The sequence below is a fragment of the Protopterus annectens genome, chromosome 2.part1, assembly GCF_019279795.1.
Source record: "Protopterus annectens isolate FY-2018-M chromosome 2.part1, PAN1.0, whole genome shotgun sequence".
In the NCBI taxonomy this organism is placed as follows: Eukaryota; Metazoa; Chordata; order Ceratodontiformes; family Protopteridae; genus Protopterus; species Protopterus annectens.
Window position 1 is genome coordinate 657960636 of NC_056729.1, and position 12444 is coordinate 657973079.

General features: G+C 40.9%; 1 protein-coding gene across 1 annotated transcript in view; it reads left to right on the forward strand.

Annotated features, from left to right (window-relative positions):
• The window catches only part of EFR3B (EFR3 homolog B), a 2101782-nt gene that overhangs the window by 1228081 nt on the left and 861257 nt on the right, over positions 1-12444 (forward strand). Inside the window, exon 7 of the mRNA XM_044062396.1 lies at positions 736-870. Within this exon, the coding sequence (XP_043918331.1) occupies positions 736-870 (135 nt within the window). The remainder of the gene's footprint in view (positions 1-735; positions 871-12444) is intronic.

Consider the following 12444-nt stretch of genomic DNA (forward strand, 5'->3'; position numbering starts at 1 on the left):
ATAGCCAGGGAATTGTTATGGCTAGGCTTGTATAGGCCCTAGGCCGATAGCCTAGAACCAACCTATGAACCTATTTTCAGTAGCCAAATTCATTGCTATTTCAGTGCAGTAGCAAGCTGGTTGTGGTAAATATCAGGTTTTACATCCCTCTTCAGTGCAAAGTACTTTAATGGATGCTAAAACCTTGCCAGTCATTAAACAGAAGTATGTCTCTTCTCTTTGATAATTTTGAATTTCTGACTTCCAGATGATCCTGATTATTTTAATGATTTCAGTGCTAACATCAAGCATCTCCATGTGCCAAAATCACTGTGCTGGGTAAATGTCCTTCCTTTGGAAATGGTGTTATGTCATAGAATTCACTTTGTGCAGGTTGAAGATGTAATCCCTAATTTCTTGTTCTTAATTTGATCTTTTGCTTGCGTAACATAAAACTGTAATTGAACAGGTTCTGTAGTTTTAGTAAAATCAGAAAAGGCTGTGTTAATCTTTCATTTCTTCTTTAATACAATATAATTAAAGGTATTCTCTGCTCTGGATGCAGATCTTTCCTGACCAGTACTGATAATGTTAAAAACACCACAGTATTATCATTAGTGTTTGTGTGAGAACTAGTTTGTGCACTGTTTCTTTGACTCAAGAATTATTTTCTTATAGCTAATTTTGTAGTTCAGCTAATTATGATAACAATGTATTTATTTTTGAAAATAATATAATTTATTTTTCTTTCATTAGCCGGTCCCCATCACCATTACAGACCACCGAAAAAGAAAGGGAAAGCCCAGCAGAATTAGCTGAAAGATGCTTCCGGGAGCTCTTGGGACGAGCAGCTTATGGAAACATTAAGAATGCCATTAAACCTGTTTTAATGTAAGTAATTCTGAAAATAAAGTGGGAGTATAATCTGTTTACTGAATCATATTTCTGTTTTTGTGGAGAAGTAGAAATGGAATTACTCTTCATGTAAGATGAAAGGCAGATGGTTTTCTGTTTCTGCTACTCAACAGCTCATGTTGCAAAACCTAAGATTCCAATTAGTTCATTAAAAACTTGTCTGTTTTGCTGCAGATCCATAGATTATGCAGCCAGATATCTCAAATATGTTTTTGCTGGGGGCCAACTCTCAATGTAAGCAGTTGTATCCACCCATACCTACTGGTACTTATTATAACTAGATTTGAAATTGTCAGTACTTGGAGCAAATGGAAGTGCTTTTTTTAAATGAAGTACTCAATGTGTTCGTTTATCCATTTACATTGTAATGCCAAAGCAGCTTTTATAAAACATTCTGCTTACATTTTTCTGAGCTAGGAACTTATTAGAAGCAGTGTGCCCTTCCTCTGATTACTGGGTAAAGACAGTACATATTAGTTTCTGTCTTTACTTCATCAGTAGGAAGACAATGTGTTGGAGCAGCACACAACACTGAGGGCCAGATTCCAAAAGCTTGTAGCAGACAGAACAGCTTGCCGAAGGAAGACTTAAGTGCACTAGCTGTGGACCTGATTTCAGATGTGGTGCAAGAAATCTGAATATTATTTATTCAGTGTATGATAATCATGGATTCCATGCACACCGTCAGATTCCAAAACACATTGTGCGTACCCAACACAATTTAAATGTGACAAAGTGCAATGCGGACTCTTTTTCTGAAATCCTTGGCAAATGCCGTACTGCAATCCAAGGAGAGGAAGCTATTCCCATGGAATCCGATGGAATCCTTAATAGTACTGACAAAAAAATCTACCTGCAGTGAAAGAACTGCAAGAGGCTGCGGTCCTGCAAGCTATGGAGGAGGATCTTGCTTTGTATCCCAGAAGACAGTCAGCTAGAAAAAGATCACTCAGGCTACAACTAAGCTGAATCCCAGATCATTGTCAGATCATTGACAGGTACCATTTAAACAGACAGCTGGTGCAGGCTGTGTGCAACATGCATGCCCCACAAATGTCTATGTGGACATTGCAAGTCAACCTCAACCCTCTCTAAACAAAATTCTGTCTGAGTCTAGGTGTACTGTATCTCGAACATTCCAATAACATACAGAAGATGCTGTAGGAGTGTCATAGACAGCTGCTAGTCATATCCATGCACAATTCCTGGCAGCAATGTGCACTAAGGTAGATGAATACATACACTTTTCATTTTCACCCATAGGGCAGTGAACTGTCATGCACCATTTCTATAACATTGCAAACTTCCCCATGCTCTTGGTGAAAAAGACTGCACCCGCATCTCTATTAAGATCCTCTACACCAAGAAGCAGAAAGATACATCACTAGAAATAGGGTGGTCATCCCTGAATTGACAAGTGGTATGCATAGCAGATGACAGAATAACAAACAACATGGCAACACAACCAGGGAGTGACCATGATACTACCATATGGAGGGAGAGTAGTCTGAGGGTTGCATTCCATCAAGGTGAAATACCTGAGGAACTACTACTGGGTAAGTACAGAACACAGCTAGGATGTAAGCTAAAGATATCTCCTTCAACATTATCCATGATGACAAAATATGTGTTTCCTCTTCTCACAACAGGTAACTGTGGTTATCCACTCGAGCTGGTGCTAATGAACCCATAAAGCTAAACTTCCAGCCCTGCAGAGGATACCTAGAAAAGAGCACATGCCACAATATGAAATAGCATAGACCATGTCTTTAGTGTACTGAAAGCCAGGTTCAGATGTTTTGGGCACATCTGGGGGTGCACTGCAATACACACCTGAAAAGGCAGCACCGATGATTACTGTGTGTGCCGTGCTACACACTATGCTAACAGCAACACATAGCCGTCTTCCTGCTGCACATGTGGGTGAACTACCCCAGGAATCCCACATGTCTAAAGATGACATTCTGTAGCTAATAGAGGAGAAGAAGCAGAACACATGAGGCAGAAGAATCAGGCATGAGTGAAGGAAAACCCGACCACAAGTCCAGGCCCAGGTGAAATGGCAGCATCTGAGACACACCTTTGAGTCATGACAAGCCACATGTACAGAAGTACGCACATTAAACAATGATGCACTATTAATCACATACTTGCCACATGCATCTGATGGAAATTATGCAGTAGATGTAAACACTAAGCATCGTATAAAATAACATAATTCTAACATGGAACAGTCCAAACATACACAAATCCATCATGACAGGGAACATCAACTCAGGCCACAAGTGATACAGCTATGTATACAGGCTCATACTGATGCATGTGTGTATGGCAGACAGCAATATGCATACATCTGTGAAACCCATTCCTATCTGTACACTATCAAAAGATGCAAATAGGAAACCAACACAGGACATACTGCAGAACTGTTGTCAATATCACAAGCAACATATATCAATGTAAAGTATGGATAAAGTATCTTGTACTAAGTAGAGTTACCTATGTTTACTAAAAACTTAGATTTCTGAGGCATCAGACTTCACAACAACCACAGACAGATGATTCTGTCAGTGGTCTGCACAGCAATCATCATCACCATGGGGTGACACTGACACAACAGGACATAGTGGATCAACTGTCAGTGTTAATGTAATGCAGTTTAGGATGCCCACGCTGACAGCTTATACCCATGGTCCTGGCTGCCCCAACAATGTATGGAAATACTCAGCCCAGATTGCTCCATACAGGAGACTGATGGGGTGAAACTAGCATGTGGAGACACATGGTGAGAAGGAGCATGGGTGCGAGTTGACTGCCTGCTTGTGACTGTTGGGCCTACACCAGACTAGCCAGCAACAGATGTGTGTGCATGATGCAGTATAGACATCAATGCCCAATGGGCAAGGGATATTCTACTGAGAGGAGGCCTGCCTCTCCCATGTGGCACTTGGCTAAGCACAGTCAGGGCATGTAGAACCCTGCTTCTACTATGGCACTGCTGTAGTACTGCTGTAACCAGGGATTCAATGGACCATGCCATAGATAACATGTTTTCATTCTGTGCAGCCAATGCCACCATGACCTCAGAGTGTCTGAGCTCCTGTACTTCATGCACCACACCCAGCTGATGTGCAACATGATCTGTGGCATGGGCAAGTGCATGAATATCAGAACCATGATGTTGCAGGGGACATTCATTTACCTGTAGGCAAACATCCTTTGATATGTGAACATGCAAACCAGCTACTTGCCTACATCTACTGCGCTGAACAGTAAGGCTGTGTTGTGTGGAAGAGTCAACATCATCAGCAGACTCAGCATGGAGATGTGGTTCATGGGCTTCATCTTGTCCACCATCTGAATTCCCTACATTATCAGAATGGCTGGACAAGTTTACCTCCACATCTGAGGCTACAACATTGTCCAAATGGCTGCCCCCATCTAGGCTGGACTGTATCACCAAGTCTGTGTCTGTTGTTCCAGGGGCCATACTACCATACTAAGATACACCAGATCCCACATCAGGATCTCTGAACTGGCTAATGGAGGATGAAGCCAGTGGACATGCTAAAAGAAGAAACAGATGACACAGGTCAGGTAAACATACTTATATCACATGCTGGATATCATTATTGACATATGCCACATATATATTATTACAATGTTACAAATAATAAGAACTTGCCAGGGGGTCTTGTCTGCGTATGGTACATGGAACCTATATGACAGGGAGTTGACAAAGGTGTTACATATGCAACATGCATGATATTTGTGAGGAATACAAAAATAACACATGCCTGATATGCCCTTGGGAAAATATGGTGCTGGGGGTGAAGGCTGAAATGCAACTGTTGTAGGGGAAACAATGACATAAACACAGCCCTATTAATCAATACAGGAAATGATGACACAAACACAGCCCTATTAATCAATATGGGAAACAATGACACAAACACAGCCCTATTAATCAATATGGGAAACAATGACACAAACACAGCCCTATTAATCAACATGGGAAACATTGACATAAACACAGCCCTATTAATCAATACTTGCCAGCATGTACCATTCCAACTGAGGTAAAAACACAGTAGGTAATTCATACACGTAGGAGTTGGTCATGGTTGAGATTCCAGTGGTGCTGTCCTGTGTGGGGGCAGAAGAACACAGTATTAATAGAGGACATCATCAGGAGTAACAGCAATGACATGTATGAAACAGAGGAAATAGCATACCAGTGGCACCCTTCTGATGTGGTGAGTTTGCCTATCATAATATGGATCTTGCCATGGAAAAATACAGATGAAGCAAACACAGTCATTTATGCAGGCACTGACATAAACAACACAGAAACAGGATATGGTGATACTCATGTGATGTACGGTGCACCTGTTGGCCAGATGTCCCTGTGTAGAAAAAGACCAGCATTAATTTCATACAACACAGTTATGTTACACAGTGCTGCAGTCTATCAGCATGGTGGGGAACCATACTTGGTCTGTCTGTAGGTGCACCTGCATAGCTCATGTCCCCAGAAAATGTACCTGTAGGTTACAATATCAGGGACATATCAATATAAGAGTAGACACTGGCATGACAGGAGGCAGAGGTAATCACAGGTAGTAGTCACAGTAACAGTATATGGAGACACTCACTTGTCATGTCCTACTGTTGTGCAGAAGTGGATGGACCTGTGAAAATGAATGCAGACAGCATTACACATATTAGTTGTACTGTAATGTACATACTAGATTTGTATGGTAACATGTCATTGCACATCCATGTGCATGATGCAATTCTGCTACTGCAATGTAAAAATAACAATACGTAAATATGCATGCAAAAACTATCTGTACTGAGGTACTCTATATGCAACAATGTTATGCAAAGTAACACATACATGTGTGGCCTGGAACACCGGCTTCTATCCCACCCCCAGGTATGCAGTGCATGAGGCAAGAAACTGTGTGAACACATCTGAGGGGTGTCAATGGTGGGCTACCACTGGTGGCATCCCTTGACCTTTCATACTGGTGTACCCTGTTGGCTGCACAAATGATCTTGTAAGAACACCATTGGTGACAGGCCTCTATTGTGGCCTCCCACAGCTTTAATCATGTTGGTGAGACTGGTCCACACTTCATTCCTCTACACTGTATTACCTGCCCATCCAAGGAATCTCTGCCAATGTTGGTGCAGAGAATCTATTTTAATTTCATTTTCTTGTAGTGAAACATTGTTGCCCCTATAGGTTTACAGGTTCAAGGTTGGTATTAGGCTATTGACCCTAGGGCCTATACAAGCCTAGCCATAACAATTCCCTGTCTATTTCTTCCCACAATATTTACTTCCTTGGACCCCTGTCTAGCAGGGCAACTGACATGATCCCCGGTATGAATTTCCTATCTCCCATGCAATTGTCAGGGTTGCTTTTGAAGATGGCTAAAGAAGTGCTCTGCTTGACATGTATGAGCAGTCTATTCCAGTGTCTGGGGAGTCTCTGTGTAAGGAATCTATCCCTCCAGCATGTTTTGTTCATTGTGATGACAAGGTTTAGATCCCTGGAGCATGTGGCTCTGAGGGATTGGGATTTCTTTAAGTGTAGCATGTCCATCAGCTCTGGGTTTGACATGGCCTTGTATGTTAAGCAGAGATCACTTCTGAGTAGACGATATGTGACAGAGTATAGCTAGAGTTTTTTTAGATGGTCAGCATAGGGCATCTGCTTTAGGCCTATGATTCTTTTAGTGAGGTATTTTTTGGCCTTTCCAGTTGTTGCAGATGTCTTGAGAGGTACATACCAAATGGGGTGTTGGGTCTAATGGGGGATGAGTACAGTGGGACAATGACCTCTTTTATTCTGGATGAAAAGCCCTTAGTGATGAGGTGTGCCACATAGAAGGATTTCCTGACTGTTGCAGCGATGTGGTTATCGAAGGTGAGACCACCGTCCACCTGTGTCCCTTAGTCTCTTATCACACTTTCAGTGTTTAATGTACTGCCACCTATGTGGTAATTCATGGGTACATGTTTTTTTTCTAATGGGGATAACTATACATTTCTTGGCATTGAGCTTGAGCACATGGCTCTGGCACCAAGCATCTGTTTCTGTAAGGCCCTTTTGTAGACTATCCACATCACTTGGGGATTCAATAATGGCTCCCACTTTGCAGTCATCTGCGAACTTTGTTAGCCAGAGTCCCTTAGTGTTGGCCTGTACTTCAGAGAAGTAGATGCCAAACAAAAGTGGTCCCAGGACTGAACCCTGAGATACTCCACTTGTCACTTGTCTGGAGCTGGATTTGGAGTTGGCTACTTTTACAGTGTGGGTTCTGTCAGCAAACCAGTTGGCAATCCATTGAGTGACGTAGGGATTAATGCCCAGCTTAGTGAGTTTATCTATGACTCCAGAGTGGGGGATGGTGTTGAAGGCCTTGGCAAGGTCCAGATAGGCTGTGTGGACTGGCTTACCCTCGTCCACAGCTCTGGAGACTGATTTGAAGAAGTCAGTCAGGTTCAGGAGACAAGATCGACCCTTCATGAACCCAAACTAGATGGGGTCCAGTATTTGAAGGTTGCCAATGTCTTTGTTTATAAGTTCCATGATAATAAGTTCCATGACTTTGCAGATCAGGCTCAGTTCTCAGGATCCAAGGTGTATCCCCCCTTGTGAAGTGGGATAACTGTAGCTGTGCGCCACTCAGTGGGCACAAAGCCAGAGGTGAGGCTATGATTAAACATGACACTTAGGTGAGATGCCAGTTCATTTTGTAGTTCATGTAGTACACAGCCTGGGATGTCATCTGGTCCCATGGATGCTGTATTCTTAGCTTTGGAGAGTGCATTTTTTACCTGTGTGGCAGTTATTACTGGAATTTGGAAATCTTTTGGTATTGAGTTGGGCCCTTTAGGGGGTGAGAGGGTGTGAAGTTGGCACTGAGTCAATCTTCCAGGATAGTGGCAATATCCTTGGGGTCAGTATATTTAATGTCATTCTGTTGTAGCTCAGAGCAGATCTGAGAATTGCCATTTAGATTCTTGACATAGCTATAGAATGCCTTGTGGTTGTCTTTGGAATCTTTGGCAATTTTATTTTTGTAACTAGCATTGGAGGATTTTATGAGGGATCTCAGCTTCTTTCTGAGGCTGGTAAGGGAGATTTTGCATCCTGGGATTTTCCTCTTTTCTGCAACAGTTTCTTCCTTCTGTTGTAAAGTTTGTTTATGGCAGGGGACCACCAGATTGGCTTCCTTTTTTTGGAGGAGAGTGTTTTGGTTCTATTTGGGATGGCACGATTCATGCACGAGTGGATGTGCTCATATAGTGCCTTAGTGTAGTATTCAGCAGTCGAACTATCAGTTCCCGTCTGCATGAGTGTCATGAAGTTTGTCACTTCTGACTTGAGTAGCATGAAGTTGGCTTTGGAGAAGTTTTTTATGGAGGTTTCCTTACTGGGGGATGGGGGATGTCTGTCTGTCATCTGGAAGACAGTTATATGCACATGGTTAGATTAATGTGGGGGGGACAACATATGGGTGCCAATTTACCCTCTTTGCATTCCTTTACACTGTCAAATTCTAGGAAATAGTCCCTGTCCCATATAGTGCTGTGATGTATAAAACAATATTTGTGATATGAAAACAATGTGTCAATATGTAAGACCCAAAACAATAACATAACTTGTGATATCAGTAGATACTGTATGTGAGAACTGAACCCATTGCCGTGATGTCATAGCAGTAGAGATCCTACCACAACAACATAGGGCCACTTGATCAACACTCTACAAGCAGTTCACATTAACATACTACTCATAATATGTGCAAAACAAAAATATCTGATGGTTGCCACACACATCCTGTATTGTTAATAGCTGTAATGCAACTATAGCATAAACAGACATGTGTAAAAAAGCAGTCATATACTGAACAACTTATGGAAAACGTAGGAAAGCCATATCTGTAGGCAGTACATGGTAAACAGGCATAACAACAGATATATTTTTATTGAGACAATATGTCTAGTACATGTTTTAATAAGTATCAGTGAATAAATATGCATAACATAACTACAAATGTATATACTACATAGCAACATATGAATAATGTTAGAATCTGTAGGTTTCTGTACATATACCACAGAATGTACCAAGTCACCAGCAATACATATACTGAAAATTCGTTAGTGCATCCTTATCTATTATTCACTGGTGCTATTTACATTTTTCTGTACAAGAGACAGAATACAAAGGATTAGTTAGCTAGCAGATCTAGGAGACTGTCTCTCTGATACTCTCCCTGTGTGAGGAATAAAGACAACTTGTTGAAGTTTAAAGTAAAAAGTAATGTCTTTTGGCTTTTCCCGGTTGGGGGTCGCCACAGCGGATCACCAGTCCGCTTATTATTGGCAGTGGATTTTTACGGTGTCGAGTTGCCAGCCCAGCCTTCAAAGTAGGCACACCCACTCTTCCATGGACCTACCTGCATGTCTTTAAAGTTCACTCAAACATGGGGAGGACACAGACTCCACACAGAAGGTGCTCCAGCAGAGAATCAAACCGGAGAGCCTCTTGCTGTGAGCCAGCAACGCTAACCGCTACACCTTCAGTTAAGTAGGGAGATGGTTGCGTGTTCTTGTTCTAATACCTACTTAACTGAATAAACTACTTGAAACTTCAACAAGGTGTCTTTATTCCTCCCACAGGGAGGGTATAAGAGAGAGAGAGTCTCCTAGATCTGCTTAAGTGATTTTATCTAGACTGATCCTTTGTACTGTTTCTTGTTATTCCTGTCACCCTGTGTGTTACAAGTGGGGTATCACACTTTACTTGTGCCCTTTGGATTACTTCTGTTTTTCTGTATAAGAGCATATGGGAAGTACTGCTTGTTAGTGATGTAGCTGTACCCACCTATATGTGTATAGGCCAATCCTGCACCATTCCAGTGAGTCACATACATTTTTTATATTGCACACAGTTTTCCACAAATGTATCAATCTAAGCATATACACATACATTACTAAGGAGTAATGATAACAAAGGTCTATGAGGAGAGAAACATATCCCACCACAGTAATGCTAGCAGGTACAAAATTACCTTTGCAGCTATCTGTGAGTCAGGTATACCGGAAAGTAAGACCAGCTATGTACACACAGCTGTTAAGTCTCATTTGTGCTATACACAGTTAATGAAGTTCATTAAAATTTAAGGTTTTGGAATCCCATGTGCGCACATCTGCATAAATTCTTGAAATTTGGAAAATTAACCAATAGATCTGTGTAATGGGAAGGTGCTCCACATAAATACCCAGTAGATATCGTTAAACAGGACCATATGTAGCATGTCCATGATCTTCCAGTGATCTCATGCCATCCCATAAGTGCTACTTTTAAATTGTGATTTTGATGCATTTACAGCTCAGATGATTGCTACCTGCAAACTGGGAGCTCAGTGAGCAATTTATTGAATTGTGTTCTATCAATATTTTGAACATTATCATCAAGATGGCTACTTCCATGAAGCTTTGACATGACTTGACATTCAATTGCACAGAGGAGTAGGCAACACAGATGCTGACTATCTACTTTGGAATGGAGCATCACATGAGAGCCAGACCATGGAACATCGCAATGATTGATATCTGGAACTGTACTTTAAGGGAACATCAACATTGTATGGAAATCTACAGGACAGGAGGCAGTTTCACAGCCACTATAATGATCTACATCTGAGGGATGCTGAGGATCTTCATCAAGGGTTGCAGAGGTGAGGAGAGACTCAGTTGATGCCTACAGTAAATGTTACAAAGAAGAATGTGTATACCTGTACATTCCTAAGGAAATCATAGATATAGCTGTGTTGGATATGTCAGATATATGCCTTTTAAACCCACTAGCTAGCTGTTCTGACAATTACGTCATGTGGATAATCAAAAAGGCAAGGTGACTGTTCTCCCTATAATTATGGGTTTAATTCCCATGGGGTTTATTTGTTTAATATTGTTTATCATGTACATACTATTAAACATTTTAGATGTTTCTGTTTCCCAACATATAAGTACATTATTTCACGCATCTAGTATGGTCATGTATCACTGATACCTATAGCTTTTAGGCCGCTGATGACTATGCATTTTTCCATTATCTGTTAATACTTTGAGAGTATCGCACAGTCCACGTGTGTATGTGTGAATATTAACTCATGCAGCATCTATTAGTCCATTCTGTGTTACAAAATGCACAGTATTATTACAATCCTGTTTATTTAACACAAGACTAATGCAGGTCTGAGTGTCTACTCATATATTCTACATTGCAAAACTTGATGCTAACTAGCAGTTATGTGGAGCATGAGGGCCTAGGTTATAACATTTAGGAGTCTGATGTTTGAGTATTCCTCCATTATCTGCAGGAATCCAGATAGACACATGTAATAGCAGCTTGCGAAGAAGGAAAGTGTGTTACTTCAGCCTGTAAAGCAAGAGGCTAAGATGCATGTATTATGGCTATGTGTGGGTTAAAATCCACATGGGGATGCCAATCTTACTTTGGCCAGTTTTTCTGTGTAGAATATTTGTAAATTCCTGTATAGATACCTGTTTGCTGATATTTACAGATATTTTGCACATGCTTACGGCTACAGTGTTTATTGGTTGGATTTCTATGGATAACTTCATTATCCATAATGTTATGCCAACAGCAGCTCTATTAACACAGTTTTATGCATACAGCTTTGAACATAGTGGGATAGCTCTGCAAAAATGTATGTGGAATACAATAACATTTGCAAACTGAATTTCATGTATAACCTATCATTATTTATTGACTGCAATTTACCACCCTTCTCATACTTATTTATATTTGGGGGAGTGAGATGTTCAAACATTCTGACTGTAGAACAGGGACATCCCCTGATATCAGGGATATTTTTCACGTATAAGTTTTAATTTGCCAACAAGATATACATGTCCTTCCAGCTAAACTACATCTGTGTACATGTGATAAACGGGAATTATTAGTTGCCGGTAAAGAGCAGCTATGTGTTATGTAACAGTGTTCCACTGCATGAGGTTTGAAATTTTAGAGTTGTCTTCTTGTGTTGTGACCACTGTGCTGACATGCATTCATGGGTGCAGTTTTATTTCATAAATGCACAGCATGTTGTTCTTTGTTTTAACCATCTTGTAAAGCAAAAGCCATAATCCATATTACTTCCCCATCCCTGCACATTCCTACCTCTGATTTATTTAACTGGATTTCCTCCATACAATCGCTTGCAAGATGGATTAGCTAGGTAGGTAGATGTCAGTGTTAGAGTCTTGAGATAGCTGAAAGTTGCAGGTTTGAATATCAGGTCCACCAGTCTATGTTCTTTTGTCTTCTAAATGGACTATATGTGAAACATCCAAAACTGTGTATGCAGATTCTGTGATGTTATTTATTTTAAAGGTTAGAGAACATGAGCTGATCAATGTAATTCAATGTTATTTTATACATAGATATTGTCATACATACATGGTTTTTACTTTTTGCAGGTGATGAGGAGTGCGCTA